General features: G+C 34.3%; 3 protein-coding genes across 3 annotated transcripts; 2 read left to right on the top strand and 1 right to left on the bottom strand.

The window, feature by feature from the left end:
- Nucleotides 1-4,047: 4,047 nt before the first annotated feature.
- LOC149235951 (ferredoxin--nitrite reductase, chloroplastic-like) lies at nucleotides 4,048-8,588 on the bottom strand. Its single transcript, XM_089372290.1, has 5 exons — nucleotides 7,933-8,588; nucleotides 6,710-6,869; nucleotides 6,238-6,592; nucleotides 5,664-5,952; nucleotides 4,048-5,060 (listed from the first exon to the last, which is right to left on the bottom strand). Exons 1-5 carry the CDS (start codon nucleotides 8,251-8,253, stop codon nucleotides 4,335-4,337), a joined length of 1,851 nt encoding a protein of 616 aa, XP_089228416.1. The 5' UTR covers nucleotides 8,254-8,588; the 3' UTR covers nucleotides 4,048-4,334.
- A 7,510-nt stretch (nucleotides 8,589-16,098) lies between these two features.
- LOC149235950 (uncharacterized) lies at nucleotides 16,099-16,989 on the top strand. Its single transcript, XM_089368724.1, has one exon. The coding sequence runs from the start codon at nucleotides 16,099-16,101 to the stop codon at nucleotides 16,987-16,989; it is 891 nt and encodes a 296-aa protein (XP_089224850.1).
- A 333-nt stretch (nucleotides 16,990-17,322) lies between these two features.
- Nucleotides 17,323-17,829, top strand: LOC149235949 (secreted RxLR effector protein 78-like). The gene has a single exon (XM_089368723.1). It carries the CDS (start codon nucleotides 17,323-17,325, stop codon nucleotides 17,827-17,829), a length of 507 nt encoding a protein of 168 aa, XP_089224849.1.
- The last annotated feature ends 1,054 nt before the right edge of the window (nucleotides 17,830-18,883 follow it).

Genomic DNA, 18,883 nt, shown 5'->3' with positions numbered 1-18,883 from the left:
GGTTAGTTTTGTTGCAAACATGTATGAGCCTAAATTCTATCAACTAGATCATGGGATGTGTATTTTCCACAAACTTTGTATTACTAATCAATGGGTCACATTCATATTTTATTAAGGTCTCATGGGGAATGAGACAAGGTTGTCCCCTTTCCCCACTCTTATTTTTATTAATTGTAGAAAGTTTAAGTAGAATGATATCCTCAACAAAATGGATGGTGCCTTTAAAAGGAACTTAGGTGGTGGATGGTAATAAGTTCTCTCACCTCTTATTTGTAGATGATATGTAATCTTTGATGATGGGTCTGTCAAAAAATGGAGGGCCTTTAAGAATATTTTAGACACCTTTTGTTTAACAATGGGAATGGATGTGAATCACGAGGAGTTTGTGATACTTTTTAATGAAGTAGTTCCTAAATTTGAAGCTTATATCAACCAACCTTTTCCATTCTCTACTAGGTCTTTGGATATGGGTTTGAAATATTTAGGCTTTCATTTGAATATTATAGAGTTTCTAATTAGCTACAGTTGTATAACAAAATAGAAGCTAGGGTTTATAATTGATGTTTTAGGTGGCAATCTCTTGTTGGAAGACGAGTGTTAGTTAATTTAATCCTACAAAGAATTCTAGTTTACTTTCTCTCTTTAGCACACATCCTGAAAGTCATATTGGATAGAAAAAAGAAAAAAAAAGATTCAGTCTTCTTTGGATAAGAAAAGAACAAAATAAGAGCATTACTCTATTTAAAAGGACTACTCTAGCATGGCCACAAGAAGGTTGAGATTGGGGAATTAATAATATATACTTATTTGGGCAAGCTTGGTAGCTACAATCATTTGGAGGCTCCTATTCAATGAAAGTCTATGAGGAAATTTGATGATAAATAAATACTTGAGCGTATTAACAATTGAGAATTAGATTAGAATTGAAAAAAATCTCTCAAATAAACTTCAAATGTTTGGAAAGGACTGGTCTAAGGATTTCCAGTCTTAGGTAGATGGGTGGCCAAAAAAGTTGGAGATGGAAATTGGATCAGAGTAGGAGAACATCCTTGGGTCGGATTTTCAAGGACAATTTTTTATGAAAAAAGTTGAAATAGGTTCTACACTCAAAAGGTGTGTTTGTGGCAGTTGATGTTGGGGTTCAAGGTGTTCTTGGAAGATGGTTACAACAATGGCTATTTGAATTTTAACAGTTGAATTGACTCATTGCATCTCATTATTGTGTCACAATGTTATTGTTTTACAAGATCTGGATGAAATAGCATGGTTTTGGAATAAGGCCACATGTATCCTCATAACAAAGTTTGGATATGAGGATTTATCCTACATGGATATATTGGGAGAAAAACATTGGTAGTGAGTAAGCATTTGGAGGATTTGTTCTCCTCTAAATATTAGAAACGTCCCTTAATTAGCTCTATCAAATAGAATTTTGACTCAAGACAATGGAAAAAAGTGCTTTTGGAAAGGATCAAATAATTGTATTCTTTGCAAACACAAAGGAGAATATCTATACCACCCTTTGTTACTTGTTCATATGCGAATTTTATATGGCAAGGTGTCCTCCAATATTTAAATTTTATAAGATAGTGAACTTCTAGGACCCTAACCGAGTGTTTTGAGACTTTGTTTGCGGACCCTAACTGAGTGTTTTGAGACTTTGTTTGAGGACCCTAACTCAGTGTTTTGAGACTTGGTTTGAGGACCCTTCACTTATTCAGTTTCAATCTCTTCCTTGTTATATTCTATGGGGATTATGAATGGTTAGGAATAGGTAGACATTGGAAGACAATGGTAGAGAATTTGTTAAAGCATCACACAAAGTTAGAATTTCCTTTAAAGAAGTTTATAGAGATAAAAAGGAAAAGGTTGTTAGGATCATGACAGAACCATTGATAAATCATAATGAAGCATGAGGGTTCTTCGATGGAGAATGTCAAGCTATTTTTGGAAAATGTGCAAGTGCTAGTGTCTTGTTTTTATCTCTCTCGTCACTTTACCTTGAAGTTTGGAGCTATTCAAGGTTCAAATAATAACACAAAACTAGTTTCCTTTTAGATTTTGTTAAAATTTACATTAGAAAAATATCTTAGATCCTTGCAAGCAATGGGAGCTTCAAAAAATTGGTTGTAGGCTACTTTAATTGGAAGTGTCAAATCATTAACTTAGTGTTGTCTCCTTTACTTCACAAAATTAGAGAGATAGGTTCACTCTTCTATTACTTGTTAAATATGTATACAAAGAATTTAACATATTGGTAGATGGACCCCCAAAAGAAGCTATGACACAAAGCAGAGAAAATTTTAGAGGAGAAGTTTCACTCATTGTTTATTTTTTGGACATTTTTTTAAATTATATATATATATATATATATATATATATATATATATATATATATATTCGCTCATTTCTTTAACCATTTTTAAATATATATAATTAAGTAGAAAATATTTGTCAAAAATTTACCAATTTTAATAGTAAATTACATATTTTTTATTGGATATTTGTCTACATTCCATATGTGTGACTTTTCAAACCCTAATACTATACATAGGCATAATATTTGAATCCTTCAAAAATACCCTGCAAAAAGGTTCCCAGTGAAATCTCAAATCCTATATTAACTTCAAAGAACAATGGGAAGTGCCCTAATTGACTTGTATCTTGTTTTGTCTCATGCATTAATCCTCAAAGATAGTAGTGTAGTAGTTTTTTGGTAAATCTAATTGTTATATTTAAATATATGTAAAAATAAATAATTGTAATATTTTGTGACCCTAGGTTGAGAAAAAAAAAAAAAACCTATTATATTTTTGTATAAAAACACATAATTATCTAAATATATTTAAATTTCACAATTAAAATTATGAAAATATAATTATAAAATATAAAATAATAATACGACATTTTTATTTTTAATATTATAAAATTAAATATATAATTGAAAAATAAATAATTATAAAATTATTTTAATTTAATAATAATAAAATTTTAATTTTTGAAATCAGTGAATTTAAATATATATTTTTATTATAATGAATTACAGCGAAATGTAAATTGTCTCCACTAAATCGAATTGATAAAAAGGGCTATTTATCTAGATTCTTGATTCTTGTATCACATCGTTATCCTCAATAGAATCCTACTTTTAAACAAAAATTTAGTATTATTATTAGAAAAACACTAAGATATTCTTTTAATTGGTTAATTAAAGATAAATAAAATCTATTAGTGAAACCACAAATAAAATCTATTAGCTTAACACTACAGTGATATCTCTGCAACGGTACCTTGATTAAAGTCCCGTAGTCTAAAAAAAACCACATATTACCCCCCGGAAAGAAAATAAACCACTATGCTCAGAATGGTCCATAATTACCTAAACTTGTCACATGGATTGCTTTAATCAGCTAGAAATCTAGGCATTTCCTGTTCTGAATTTTATGCTATGCATGTGTCCTTGTCTGCATGCAGAGATAAGTCCACTGTTCTATAATGTTGATGATTGACCAGAAGTTGCAGCTTCTAGGGGATAGGTAGAGATATGGGCATTGTTGTCAAATGTTGATATTGACCAGAAGTTGCAGCTTCTAGGGGATAGGTAGAGATATGGGCATTGTTGTCAAATGTTGATAATTGACTGGAAGCTGGCGAATAGGCTCAGATCTGGTACTGTTCTTAAATTTTGATAATTGACTCTAGGTTGTAACATTGGGCGAATATTTTAATTGGTGTTGTCTACGGATGCCATAAATAAATTTAACGGGAGAAATTTGGTAGAAGAAATTGCTAATCATTTTTTTATAATGGAAATAGATTCATCCTGGGCACTCATTAAATTTGACAACTGAACCTCAGATTTTCAAAAATTTCTACAGCTTTTATCATAATCATAATCTTGCTGGAATTTCTATTATTCCATTATTCTTTGTGCTAATCCGTTTTTTATTTGTATTTCATACTGTTCAAAAGTGCAAGACGAGTTTAATGTGAAAAACCCTGCTGTGAACACAGTAATCAGCTATTTTATTTCTGAACACGTTGGACTTCGTAAACATCTATACATTGGATCTCTACATTTATTTATTGAGATTGCAATGAGTTGGATACCCGCTCAGAACCTGTAATGATCAGAGCATTCTACATCATTAGAAGAAGAAAAAAAACGATTGATCTCAGGAGTTGTTATACCGAAGGCAGTAGCAGTCGGCTAAGCTATTGGAGAAACTTTCGAGTATAAAATCTGTTCCCTGCTATTAAATCAGAGTTACCTTAGCAATCTGGTGATTGTCCTCCAGTGAAGATGGCGATGGATGAGAAATTGGAATTCATTTTCACATGTCTGTTTTCCTGATGGCTCCAAAGTGTTTAATAAGTAGTTCTTGAACCACAGGTACCACGTCCTTGCAAGGTACTCCCTTGTGGATTAAATCCCCTAGATGTGAATCTGCTCCCACCCTACCTCCAATGAATATGTCCACTCCCTCAACAACTTTCTTGTTTTCATCCCTAGTCATGCAACCCATAAAGCCAATGTCTGCAACCTGCACTTGTGCACATGTATTAGGGCATCCTGTCCAGTGCATTCTCACAGGCTTGGGAACTTCCATGGTTCTATCCAATTCCTCTATGATTTTCAGGGCTCTTGCTTTTGTTTCGATGATTGCCTGACCACAGAACTGGTTGCCGGTACAAGCCACTAATGTGCTGACAAGAAGGGGAGGGGAAGGAGAGAATTTTTGGAGGAGGGGTTCCTGTAAAAGTGCCTCTATCTTATCTGTAGGTACGTTTGGAATGATGGCATTTTGCTCTACTGTGAGGCGGAGTTCCTGCGTGCCATATTGTTCTGCAAGACGAGCCAGTTCTAACATATCTTCTGCCTGAAGTCGACCCACTGGAACATGGAGACCTACGAAATTCAAGCCTTCCTGCTTCTGTGGGTGCACACCAAGATAACTCCTGCGCTCCCATGATTTATCTAACATGTCTTCTGTTGCTGCTCTTTCCAACTTCTCTCCTGGCATTCTCTTCACCACTTCTGAACGGAAGCCCTCTATGCCCTGCAACCAATCATATCATGATTCTCAATCTTTGTTTACATATGAAGGAAATTAGAATACTATGTAGAAATATGGTACAGAAATTCATCTGCAATCAAGTTTGGCTACTGGTGAAAAGTCAATTCATCAAATCCAGGCAATGGGCAAATGGATAAGAATTCATCAAATCCAGGCAATTGTAAACTCATTTATTACAAAGAGGAATGAGGTATCAAGCACATTTCCTCATAGTCATCAAATTTCTTTGGGTGCCAATATGAGAAGAGATTTTAAGATGAATCTGCGGTAACAGGTCAGCAATGTCTATGAAACTTACCATCAATATATGTTCAATGTATTAATATATAGACAACTTTCAGCGAAATGGTAGCTAAGGTGTGGAGATTAAATGGGGAAGTCGATCTCTATATGAATCAATACAGACCAGTTGTATAAACACTGGTTTCTTGTCTTACAAATCAGGGGATATACACCAATTTGATGTCTAGTTTAGCGGTGATCTTAATAGGTAATTGTGCCGGCCATTATTAAGGATCTGCATAGTGAATAACGTTATAGTAACAATAAATCAGTTAAATTCTGTGACAGAAATTGTTGCATTACCAACTCATCAATCAGCCACATCATTCGAGTTTTCTGGCGATTTCCCCGGGTGCCCAGATCTCTATAAGCCTCCAAAATGGCTCTGCATACTGGTACAACATCCTCTCCAGCTACCCAAGCATCAAGTGGAACTGCTTCTTCACAGCGTTTTGGACTAAAGAATCCACCAACGAGCAGATTGAAACCAAATCTCCCACTTTTCATTGCAGGAATGTAGGCGAGGTCATTGATGTGGGGATGCTCAAACAAGTCATGTGTACCCACAACACAGACATTCCATTTACGTGGCCTGCCAGAACAAATGACCTCTTCAATTTAGAATCTGGAGACTCCCCAAGGAGAGTTTTGAAAAAAAGGATCCTATTTCCCAAAGAAGAAATATACCTACGACCTCTTGAATTTAGAATCTGGAGACTCATCAACAAAAGTTTCAGAAAAAGGGATCCCTATCTAACATTGTCCTGAACTCAAAAAAGAAATATACCTATTTCAAAATGAAAAGAAGCTAACCTTTACCCAATTTAATTCTAACATCCAAAATGACAGTACCAGAAGAAGCTACTTTAGCACTCACAAGTTGGTTATGGATGGATTCCCCTTTCCATTGTTGACAATGTAGTCAGTCAGAGCCTTTGTATATGGCCTTGTGTCAATAATTTCATCAGCATCAATCCCTGCTAAAGGATTTCCCACAGGGTTTCTAACGTTATCCATTCCACTCTGCAAGCTAGACAGTCCAACCTCCTTCAGCCCTTTCAATATCGCAGGCACGTCATCCAGCACAACTCCACGAATCTGCCAATTCTGCCGAGTCGTTATATCTGCGCATCCCTCTGGTCCATATTGTTGAATCACGCTTGCCAAATATCGAGTTTGGAGACTGCTAGTCACTCCATTTGGAAGCTTAAGTCTCATCATGAATCTCCCATCTTCAAAAACCAACAAAGAACAAAAATCGGTTTGGCTCTCAGTGGTCAAATAACAAGAAAAAAACCCAAAACTTCAGGCAAAGGCACAGCATAGAGGAATCGAATTAGGGCACCTACAGTGATGCTTTCTTCGGTGAAAGAGACCTAACCACTTCAGGCGTACATCTATATCATCCTTATTAACCTTTTCACTCTCAATTTCAGCCCAGGGCTTCTTTGCAAGTTCTTCAATCTCATTCTCCATGAACAATTTCATGGGCTCCCTCTGCAACTTAATCTGCACACAGTAATCATCTCCATGAATGAATACACTCCAATAATTCGACAAGACACTTCAACCATATATCCATGTTTAGAGTGCAAGACATTTTCCATAATTTCTAAACACAATTACAATAAGTGGAGCTTTGAAATTGAAGTTTCAAAACACAATTACCTTAATCAATTGAGCTTTGAAGGACATTTTGCTGTAAATGATGAGAAAATCACACATTGTGTAACTTTTGACTTAAAGTAGGGGTAGGGGTAGGGGTATATGAAACTTTTTAATAACAGTCATTTCAGAAGAGCACAAAATAACTGAATATTACATTATACTGTTGCTTTATATATACTTATTTACATCAATAATTAAAAAAAAAAATAACAAGTCAACCATTATATTAATAAAATATAATCCATCTGTATAAAAACCAACTATTACTAATATACAGATTATAGTTCGTTAAAATTGACCTGTTGATAAGTGCCAACCACATTATTTATATAAAAAGCAGATAACAACTCCTTGTAGGGCCCAGTTCCTATTGACATAAAGATCAGAATATATTGAAATTGATAATATTAAAAAAATGGTATCTGATATTTATGATAACATTTGAGAATATGTTAAATTCTATAAACAAACGAATAACTGACTGAAAGTATATTCAGATAACCTAAAAGATCCATATCCATTTTAATTTTCTCTTCAGTTATAGGATCTGTCAGAGAATTTGGCAGTACCATAGTTCTTGTTTTGAGCAGACAAGAATTTGGCAATACCATGGTTCTTGGTTTGAGCAGACAAGAATGGATGGGGATTTGCTTCCAGTCTTGCCTTGCTGTGTACCATAGTTCTTGTTTTGAGCAGACAAGAATTTGGCAATACCACGGTTCTTGGTTTGAGCAGACAAGAATGGATGGGGATTTGCTTCCAGTCTTGCCTTGCTGTTTGGCCAAAGCCAAACAGAGTCATTAAATTCTGATTACCCCTGCAAGCTTATGAAATGCTTTTCAAAATGAATAAGCAAGCAGATCATTTATTGACAAAACAGGAATAGCTGAATTGGGAATATCACCTTCTCCTGAGGGTTGATTCCAGCCCTGAATTCCTCTTTGAGAACCCAGTATCCATCCCTCTCCTCAACTCTAGCCTCCAGCCTTGAGGCATCCACAGCCACATGAGAGCCAGCAGGACTGGCTACAGCCTTGGCTGTTGTCCCTTTGCTATTCCCGTCTGTACTGATCTCAGAATTGCGTCCACCATGATTAACAGCACGAACCTGGACTGCTGTCATCAACCTGAGCCGATTCGGCTTATGCCCACAGCAAACAGGATTGTAAACGACATGGGCCAAGGGACAAAACTCATCGAATCTGACTGGACTAGAGAGATTCATCCTGACTACTCCAATTACAAATCCAAGATGCAAAGATCAGTAATTAAATCTATGATGAGGGCTTGTCTGGTTCAATATCCTTCTGGTGGGAGGACAAAATAGAAATTCCCTGCTGCTGTTATTGAGACTTGTATGCAATCCCTGCTAGTGTTATTGAGAATTGTATGCCTTCATGAAGCTCTGGAGAGGTAGAATAGCCTCTTGGGAGTGGCAGGAGACATGGGTCGGTCATATTGGTTTGAAAGTCCCTAAGGAACTCCAAGGGACAACATAGTGAGATAGTTGGCATATCAGATGTACTAGAAATTTATAATTCAGCAAATTTATGATTTAGTAAAAGTCCTCATTTTATTAATCAGGAACTTATTTCCTTACACCTTATCATAAAAATTAAAAGGACTTATCTCATGAAATTTGAAACTGGATAAGAAAGATAATATCCCAATAAACCAACCACCCCACACTACCCAAAAAAAAAAATGATTGACGAACTCACAAAAGGGCAACTCCGGGTTTACACGTGGTTGCTCTGGAGAATGCGTTAGTTAGGAAGAAAACGCAAATTTAGTATTGTTCCATGGCCCTCCGGACTTTCCAAGGATGAATCTCTACCTGTCAATGAGTTCGAAAGACGACACCCTTTCAAATATTTTAAGTATTTTTTTATTATACCTACTTTTTGGAGGTGTCATACGCCATTTTGAATTTATGTTTTTTCAATTGAAGGCATGCTACCCAGGTTCCACAGAATCTCGACAGATCATAGAGACGGATCAAGAGGACGGTTTAATGTCTTAATCATGAAGTTATGTAGTTCATAAATTTGAGTGATTTATAGAATTTTTTGAGTTGTTTTTTGTGAATTTTTTAAATTTTTAGGCGTTGGAATTTGCAGAAAATTTTTAAGGTGAAATCTTGATTTGTGTTATTTAAACTAGTTTTTTGACTATATATATGGATTTGGTACCCTGAAAAACTTTTAAGGCACTTCGATTCTGTAGGGTTTACTCAACAAGCTTGTGATTTCAATAAATTCTTGTTGGATTTTAGAGAAATTAGACCAGAAAAACCCTCTCCCCTACCCAATTTGGCATTTACATCGACAAGCTAGAAGGTTGTTTAGAGGAAGCAAGCTGTGTTGGCATGATCTTAGCTAGGATAATCATCATCCTTCTTCTCTATGCTGACAATATTGTTTTTCTCTCAAGGTGCCTATCTGATCTTGATAAGCAACTTAGACTTCTTAAGGATTTCTGCTCTGCCATGGGTATGACTGTTATGAACTGACAAAACAAAAGTTATGATTATCAAATCCAAGAATGACACTTACTCTAATTTTACGTATGACAATAGTAACTTGGAGGAAGTGACTTCTTACAAGTACCTAGGAATTGATATTCATCAGAAGCTCAACTGGAGCTATAGCATTATGAAAAGGATTAATGGGGGTGGAAAGCCTATTTTGGTCTTGAAAATAATTGTAAAACGACAAACCTCGTAATGTGGGATAGAAAGAAGTTCCTCTTTGAAACTTTAGTCACTCATATTATCTTATATGGATGTGAGGTTTGGGGTTGTAGCATTTCTAGAGAATCCTGGAGAAAAATTGAGCAAATCCAGAAGTGTTTTATAACATATAACCTCAAAATTAAAAGCAATACACCTTATGCTATTCTCAAGTGGGTCTTTCCCCTATCGAGAGCCTAGCTATGACTAGGCTTATGTTGTACAAGCACAAACTCAATAACATAGGAGACCATAGACTTCCTGAGCTAGCTTTTAATTCCATCCAAAACCACCTAAGGCTCAAACGAGGTTGGTATAAAGGCCCTAACATAGGAGACCATAAACTTCCTTAGCTAGCTTTAAATTCCAGCCAAAACCACCTAAGACTCAAACGAGGTTGGTAGAAAGACATGAGGGCCTGGTTAAACCATTGGGAGATCGATGAGAATATTGCATTGCAAAACATTAATAACATTAAAAATATTGTTACTTCTAAGTTCAAAGAAAAATGTGGTGTGAGAAAGATTTAGCAACTGAAAGAAAATTAAGATATTATAAGGAGGTCATCAACCCCACTCTAGAAGATCAAAAAGTATCTCTCTGTTTTAACTAACTCAAAGAAGAAAATTAATATAGGCAAGATTAGAATGAACTCTCATGAGCTCCATAGTGAAACAGGTCATTGGGCAATTCCTAAAACACCATGGATGGAGAGGATTTGCCATCTCTGTGAAAATATGAACATCAAGGATGAAAATCACTTCCTCTTAGAGTGCCCCGCCTACAACCACATTAGATCTCAGTTTCATAATCTTTGTTGCAATACTGACTTTCCTAGCCTTTTACGATGTCAAAATTATAGTGAGCTCTGGAGGCTTCTCTCCAAGCTTTTTGAACATAAGAATAAAATCCTAAATCAAACTATATAATTCATTTCTTTAGGTCTGATAAACCAAAGTTTGGTCTAAGTGAATGTTAACCATCACCATCATCAATAAAAAAAAATATTACAACTTTATTAAAATCAAATGGCTAGATTTTAACTAAAAACAAAATTTAACATAATTAAATAAACCGAATTTTAATATCAATTTCAAAAATTTATATCATAATATGGATTGATTTTCTAAATTAATTAGACAATCAAAATTTTTTGTAGACATTTTAAACCAACTACAATGGTTTAACTAATAACATATGATATTTTATAATTTAAAAATATTATAATTTAATATTTAAAATTTCCTGAGAGAAAAATATTTCAAATTCTCTTTTATATTTTTATCTTTTTTAAATCTTATAAAACTAAAAATATTTAATACACGCGAACAAAAAAAAAACTCATCATCGTCAATCCACTGTGAATGAAAAACATTTTTGGAAAGTTCTCAAGTTAAAGTCAAGGAGTCTTAGTGTAATTTTGGTTTTTTTAAGTTTGTTGAAACTTGTTAAAAATATATTGTAATTATAAGCTTGAGTTCTACAAAATTTAAGTTTTCGAGAATTTTTTTTAATTTATTAAATTTATTCACATATTTAAAAATATAAGTCAAATAAATAAATCATAGTTTTGTTAAAAAATATAATTCAAATAAATAAATCATAGTTTGGCTTAAAAATAAATATAGTTTCACTTATAATTAAAAAATAAAATTTAAAATAATTTGATAGATCAACTTATTAATATAATTTTAAAAACTTCTTTATTGATTGAAGTTATGTAATTCATTTCATTAGTTTCAATGCTACTTCTTCACTCTTATGAGCATCACCCAATGCAATGAGTGCTAAGTGAACTATTCAAAAATCACGAGAAATTACTTAGTTACGACTACCTCTCATGGAAATGGTCATACATGAATGACTTACTTAACAATCACAAGAAATTACTTAGTTACGACTGCCTCTCATGGAAATGGTCATACATGAATGACTTACTTAATGCGGTTGAATCCCAAAATAATAACTTATTTCATATTATACTTTAAACTATAAAAATGTTATAATTTAATATTCGAAGCTTTCTAATTGAAAAAAAATTCTAATTCTCTTTTATATTTTATAATTTTATTTTAAAAAACACTTTCTTCATTAATTTTGTATAAATATATTTTATTAAAATATAATATATTTCTTAAAAAGATTATTATCTTATAAAATTAGTAATATTTATTAATTTGATAATTTTGTATAATTGTTTTTATTAAAACATATTATGTATCATAATAAATAAATAAATAAAAACTCCCTCTTCTATAATAGTGAATGTAAAATCTCTTTTGCTAAAATGAATTTAAACTGGATAAATGTAAATACTCATTGCAAAGAAGCAAGATAATGATAATTGTTACTTATTAAATTGGGAAAATTTTACGGATGGAAGTTTATCTTAAATTTTAGTAATTTTGGTAAATTTTATTAGTCCCTAATATCCAAATTTTAAAATGTTTGATAATAATCTTATAAAAATATTTAGATTTCTAATTATTTTATATTAGACTATATATAATATTAAAAAATTTTAAAATAAAATAATTTTATACTATAAAATTTTGGTAAATTCATTTTTAAAAAAATAATTTTTTTACATTATTAACTATAAAACTTTACTTTTTCCCCAAAAAAAAACTGAAAAATTAACAATAAACATAAACCTGAAACCTTCAAACACCTTCCTAAGTACTCAGAGTCCCTCCAACAATAAGCATTAAGAAAACTCAAAAAAGGTCTTAGAAAGAGAGATTAAATGATGTATAGAATTGGGTTCACAGACTTCAGCAAATTTCAACTACTCTCAATGGTGTAGAAAATTATATACATATTTTCCCGGAAATAATCTCACAAAGTAATGTTTAATAATACCATTCACGATAAAATGTTTTGTTGATAAAAGTTAAAAAAGGGAAATATTAAAAATTTATTATATTTTTAGTTGTGGATTAAATTGGAAAAGTATAAAACTAGTTTTATTTTTTTATTAATTAATTATGTTAAAAATATATTTTATAATTTAATATAAGAAGTATGTGAAATTTCTTATTCCTTCTCTATCCATTAAAATTGATATATATTTCTTTTAAAATAAAAATAAAACTTTTATTTTTATTCACACCATATCAGTTACACTTTATACTCCTAATTAATTAAAATATTAAAATAAATAATATACTATCATTTGGTTTATTATTAAATAAAAATAATATGGATTATGATTAAAAATAAAAATAAATATGGATTATGATTATAAACAAAAATAAATATGCATATTAAATTTAAATAAAAATAAGATATATTATGATTAAAAATAAAAATAAATATACATATTTAATAAGAATTAATTAAAAGTATTATAAAATATTAACAATTTCAAATTTATGTGTTTATTTGAGTTAATTAAAAGTATTATAAAATATTAACGATTTCATTTTAAAAAAATGTATTTTCATTTTAAATAATATAATTTTATACTAATTTTATATAGAGAAAGATAATGTTGAAAAGAGAAAAACTTATATTTTAATTTTAAGCATGAGGAAAATGCATAATTCTTTTATTTTCAAAAATATTTCCATGTAGGTCTTAAATAAAATATTCTAACTAATTTAAATTACTTTTTAGTAAGAGGAAGATGTATCATTCATTTAATTATATGGCATTAAAAAAATACTAATAACAAAAAAAATTCAATGTGACCCATAGGTAAAATATTTCAATATTTATTGTTACATTTCAATTCATAATTAGATTACCCTTCAAATTACAAGGTGAGCCATAAATAAATATTCCAATGTTAATGTTGTGTAAAATATTTCCATGAAATATATATATGTATATATATATATATAAACATTTTGATGGCTAAAACATTTTGATCTAACTATTCTAAGTTAGGTGTAATTTTTGGTAAATTTTGATGGAAATTTAGGTTGTGTAGTCTATACTAAGTGCATAACGGGATTTTCAATGCATTAAATTCTATTTTGTATTACAAAATACAATTTAAATAATGAAAAATTGCAATGCGATGAAAAATTGTATTTCCACAACATTTTATTATTTATCCAAAATCAAGAAAAATCAAATCACTTGAGATGCAAACATTTCTTTAAATCTTATATTCTAAAAAAGTGGTGCTTCAAAAAAAATTGAAGTTAATAAATATACCACAATAGATGGTATATAATATATATTATTAAAAAAAATTGGAAGTCAAAAAACTTTATCCTATACAATAACAAAGATTTAATAGTTTTAAAATTTAAGCTTAACTCGTTTACATGATTTTTTATCATTTTAATCACTCTACACTTTCTCACACACATAACTTTTAAATATTTATTATTATTAGTTTAGTATAAAAGATCAATATTAAATTTAGATGAATCAAATATTTTAAGGTTCAAATTATTAGATATCATTTTTTGGGATTCAACTGCGTTAAGTAAGTCATTCAAACGTATGACCATTTCCATGAGAGGTAGTCGTAACTGACTAATTTCTCATGATTTTTGAATAGTTCACTTAGCACTCATTGCATCGGGTGATGCTCACAGGGGTGAAGAAGTGGGATTGAAACTAGTGAAATGTGGAGAACGAATCACATAGCATCAATCATCACTTCAGGGGCTTGCACCCGGTAACCAGGACTTCCCAGGAGGTCACCCATCCCAGAACTCCTCTGGCTCAAGCGCGCTTAACTGTGGAGTTTTTCCCCACAATCAAGCCCACTTAGCTTGCTACCCCATTTGCAAAACCTTAGCAAGTATTGTGCCTCATGAACCATTCAAGAAGAGATCTCTTGACTCTTTTTGAATTTAAGTATGGGGGATTTACGCAGTGCATTATATTAGATATCATTTTTTGGAATTCAACTGCGTTAAGTAAGTCATTCAAACGTATGACCATTTCCATGAGAGGTAGTCGTAACTGACTAATTTCTCATGATTTTTGAATAGTTCACTTAGCACTCATTGCATCGGGTGATGCTCACAGGGGTGAAGAAGTGGGATTGAAACTAGTGAAATGTGGAGAACGAATCACATAGCATCAATCATCACTTCCGGGGCTTGCACCCGGTAACCAGGACTTCCCAGGAGGTCACCCATCCCAGAACTCCTCTAGCTCAAGCGCGCTTAACTGTGGAGTTTTTCCCCACAATCAAGCCCACTTAGCTTGCTACCCCATTTGCAAAACCTTAGCAAGTATTGTGCCTCATGAACCATTCAAGAAGAGATCCCTTGACTCTTTTTGAATTTAAGTATGGGGGATTTACGTAGTGCATTATATTAGATATCATTTTTTGGGATTCAATTGCGTTAAGTAAGTCATTCAAACGTATGACCATTTCCATGAGAGGTAGTCGTAACTGACTAATTTCTCATGATTTTTGAATAGTTCACTTAGCACTCATTGCATCAGGTGATGCTCACAGGGGTGAAGAAGTGGGATTGAAACTAGTGAAATGTGGAGAACGAATCACATAGCATCAATCATCACTTCCGGGGCTTGCACCCGGTAACCGGGACTTCCCAGGAGGTCAGGAGGTATGGATCTATTGAACATGGTAGAGCAATGGAAGAAGAAAGGCATAGAACACATACCTGAGGAGGAGGTGAATAGAGTAAACTCATTATTCCTAGCAAGACAAAAAGCAGAAATGGATATGCAGAAAAGAAGCTTTGGAGCAACAAAAGGACTGGGGGTAAAAGCTCAAGGACTACATCAAACCACCACCAATCCAAAGCACTGGAAAAAACGAGGCAGAAGGACAAACAATGAGGCACTCCAAGAGCTCGGTCAAATGCTCCTTAACTCAGGTAAGATGAAAGCCCTTGAGGCTTTCACACTTACCTCCTAAAAAATCTGTCAATTATGAAAATACTTTCATGGAATGCTAGAGGGCTGAACAGCCAAAAGAAACAGCGATTATTAAGGAAAAAAGTCATAAATGAACAACCTGATATGATCTTTTTGCAAGAAACAAAATGTTCTAGCCAGATAATGAAAGTTATAAGTAAAAAAGTTGGCAAAAGAATGGAATGCATAGAGGTGGAAAGGATTGGAATGGAGGGTGGCTTAGCCACTCTCTGGAATCCTCAGGTCCTACATCTTATTTCTGCAGAGGCATCTAGATCGTCCATTTCCATAGAAATCCAAATCATTGGAAATTCAGACACTTATCTCTGCACTAATGTGTACAACCCTCAGAAACTAGAGGAAAAACTGACAATGCTTAGAAGTCTCTCCAACCTGCAGCATAGATATCCCCTAGAAAAAACGATTTATGGAGGAGATTTTAATATGATCACTTCGCTCACAGAAAAGAAAGGAGGCATCAGGATGCTCAATCGGGATGCAGAAGCTTTCAATAAATTTATCAAAACAGCGAAGCTTGTAGACATCATCCCCAAGAGCGGCGCATATACCTGGAACAACAAAAGGGGTGGCGATAGGCAAATTGCCTCTAGACTTGATAGATTCTTAGTAACAGAAAACATTCTTCTTGAAGGGATCACAGTGGATTCGGATATTCTACCAAGTGGAGGTTCTGATCACTGGCCTATAACTATGAACGCGGCCATCCTCGGCACCCCGAGGAACAAACCCTTCAGATTTGAGAAGTTTTGGCTCAGCCATCCGGAGTTCATCTCAAAAATAAAACAATGGTGGAATGAGCCGCTAGAAACTAGGGGAACCAAGATGTACAAACTCCAAGCCAAACTCAAACATATCAAAACCAGGTTAAAGTCCTGGAACCAAGAGGTCTTCGGCAACATATTCAAAGATAAGAAGCTACTGGAGGAACAGTTAGAACAGATTCATAAGGAGTGGCTCCAGGGGGATATCAACCAGGAAGCAATGAACACAGAACAGATACTCATGCAGAAGTGGCAGGCCAGATGCCACCAGGAGGAAACCTTGTGGAAGCAAAAATCCCGAATCCAATGGCTCAAAGAAGGAGAGAAGAATACAAAATTCTTCCATCGCTCGGCCATTGATCATAGATGTGCAAATAAAATCATCAAGATGAAGAATGAACAGGGTACCTCTTTACAAACCCATCAGGACATCTCAGCCCTCCTCATAAATCACTTCAGCCAGATCGCTTTGGAGCCGGACATCAACAGAGAGGAAGCTATAAGAGATATAATGACCTCCATTCCCAGGCTAATAACAGAAGATCAAAATAAATCTTTGAATCACCCGATCACCATGGAAGAGGTGGAATAAGTAATACAAGATATGCCCAATGGAAAGGCTCCAGGACTGGATGGCTTTACCATCGATTTTTATAAATCCTGTTGGGAGATAGTCAATGTGGAAGTTTGGGAGGTGGTGGAAGATTCCTAGCAATCCTCGTCCATCCTCAAATCCCTCAACTCAACCTTCATAACCCTTATACCAAAAGAGGAGGAAGCAAACACACCCTCGAAGTTTCACCCGATTGCATTGTGCAATGTTCTTTACAAGATTATCTCTAAAGTCATAGCCAACAGGCTGAAGCCAATTCTTCCTGGGATAATATTGGAAGAGCAATCAGGCTATGTGGAGGGACGACAAATAATGGATAATATACTGCTAGCTCAAGAGATGATTCATACTCTTCAATCTCGAAAAAAAGCTGGCATGCTCATGCAGCTGGACCTTTCAAAAGCCTATGATAAAGTCAGCTGGAGTTACTTGGAGGCCATACTGGAGGCCCTTGGTTTTGCTGAGCGCTGGATAAAATGGATTCTAGCCCTAATCAAGTCTACCAGATTCTCCATCCTGGTAAACGGAGCTCCCACAACCCTGTTCGCTCCCACCAGAGGTATTCGTCAAGGGGATCCCTTATCCCCCTTTCTGTTTGTTATATTAATGGAAGGTCTAAGTCGTATTATCAAAAGTGCAAAAGAGGCAAACTTAATTCAGGGCCTCCAACCCTTGCCCTCCTACCCTGCTACCACCCACCAGCAGTTTGTTGATGATACTATGCTTCATGGCACCCCCACAATTCGAGAGGCTCAAGGCTTCCAAAGCCATTCTCAAGTGTTTCAGCAAAGCCTTAGGTATGGACCTAAATCTCACTAAATCCTCCATTTTCTTTTTCAACACTCACCTCGCAATTCAAAAAAATATTTCCAGAATCCTCAGGTTCAAGAGGTGTTATAGACATTTTTGGGCACTACAACCCCAATCAAACATGTCCATAAACCAAGGACTCCTAAGTCCCTAAAAGTGTTGTTCCATCCCCTAAAAGAACAAGGTCAGCTGATTACATCATCTCCCAGAAGTTCTCCATGAAAAACTACTCAGAACTGGTCAAAGCTGGACCATCTCACCTGCTCCATGGTCAAAGTGCGCTGCATCCCACCTAAATGCACACGGGAGGTGCGATGCATACTGAAAAGCCCTTCTATGGGGTGCGATGGGCGAGAGTGGACAAATGGCAGAGTCAATTTGCGAGGTGGAGGATCATGGAATCTTCCAGAAACTTCTCCTGTGACACTTGCCTCTATGCATTCGCCTAGGGATGAGTAAGAGATCATCAATCTCCAAGTGGAATCAAGAACTATCAGAGAGAGGACACTAATCAAATCTCAAAAGCTGACTCACCTCCCTACAATCATCTATATATGGATCCCTCATCCCAGAGATCCAGGGGCTGGAATTTTGTATCTTGCAAGGAAGTGCTGCTAGTTTCTTGGTGTAACATCATAGTGTTGGGTGATCTAAGCTTTTCATGAGGTGAAGAAGGGCTTTCTTGCTTAGAGGATGATGTTGGGTTAGAACAATTGGTTGTAATCCTCTGCTATTCTTGATATTAATAAAGCTATTCAAGTTTTCCTCCACATTCTTGTATGATTGATGATATATGCATTTGTGTGGTCAATATATATCTGGTCTTATATTGTTTGTGATAGTAGATCTCTATTCTTGGATAGTGTTATGCTGCTTTGGTTCCACAGGTGCTCTTTGAAGCTGGGTAGACGAGGAAGTGAGTGGCAAAGATCTATCAGAAGGGAGAGGAATCAAGCAAGGAACCAAGCGCAAGACAGAGATTGGTCTCCTTTGTTCCCCTCTTATCTACTTCTCATAAAGGAAAACGAAAGTAGTTTTAGTTTTTTTGTTTCTAAGATAGCTA

This window comes from Pinus tabuliformis, chromosome 8 (assembly GCF_031772625.1).
Source record: "Pinus tabuliformis cultivar Carrire ecotype Pingquan chromosome 8, CPIR1, whole genome shotgun sequence".
NCBI lineage: Eukaryota > Viridiplantae > Streptophyta > Pinopsida > Pinales > Pinaceae > Pinus > Pinus tabuliformis.
Note: the sequence above shows the minus strand (reverse complement) of the source record. Positions and strands in the feature narration are given on the sequence as shown.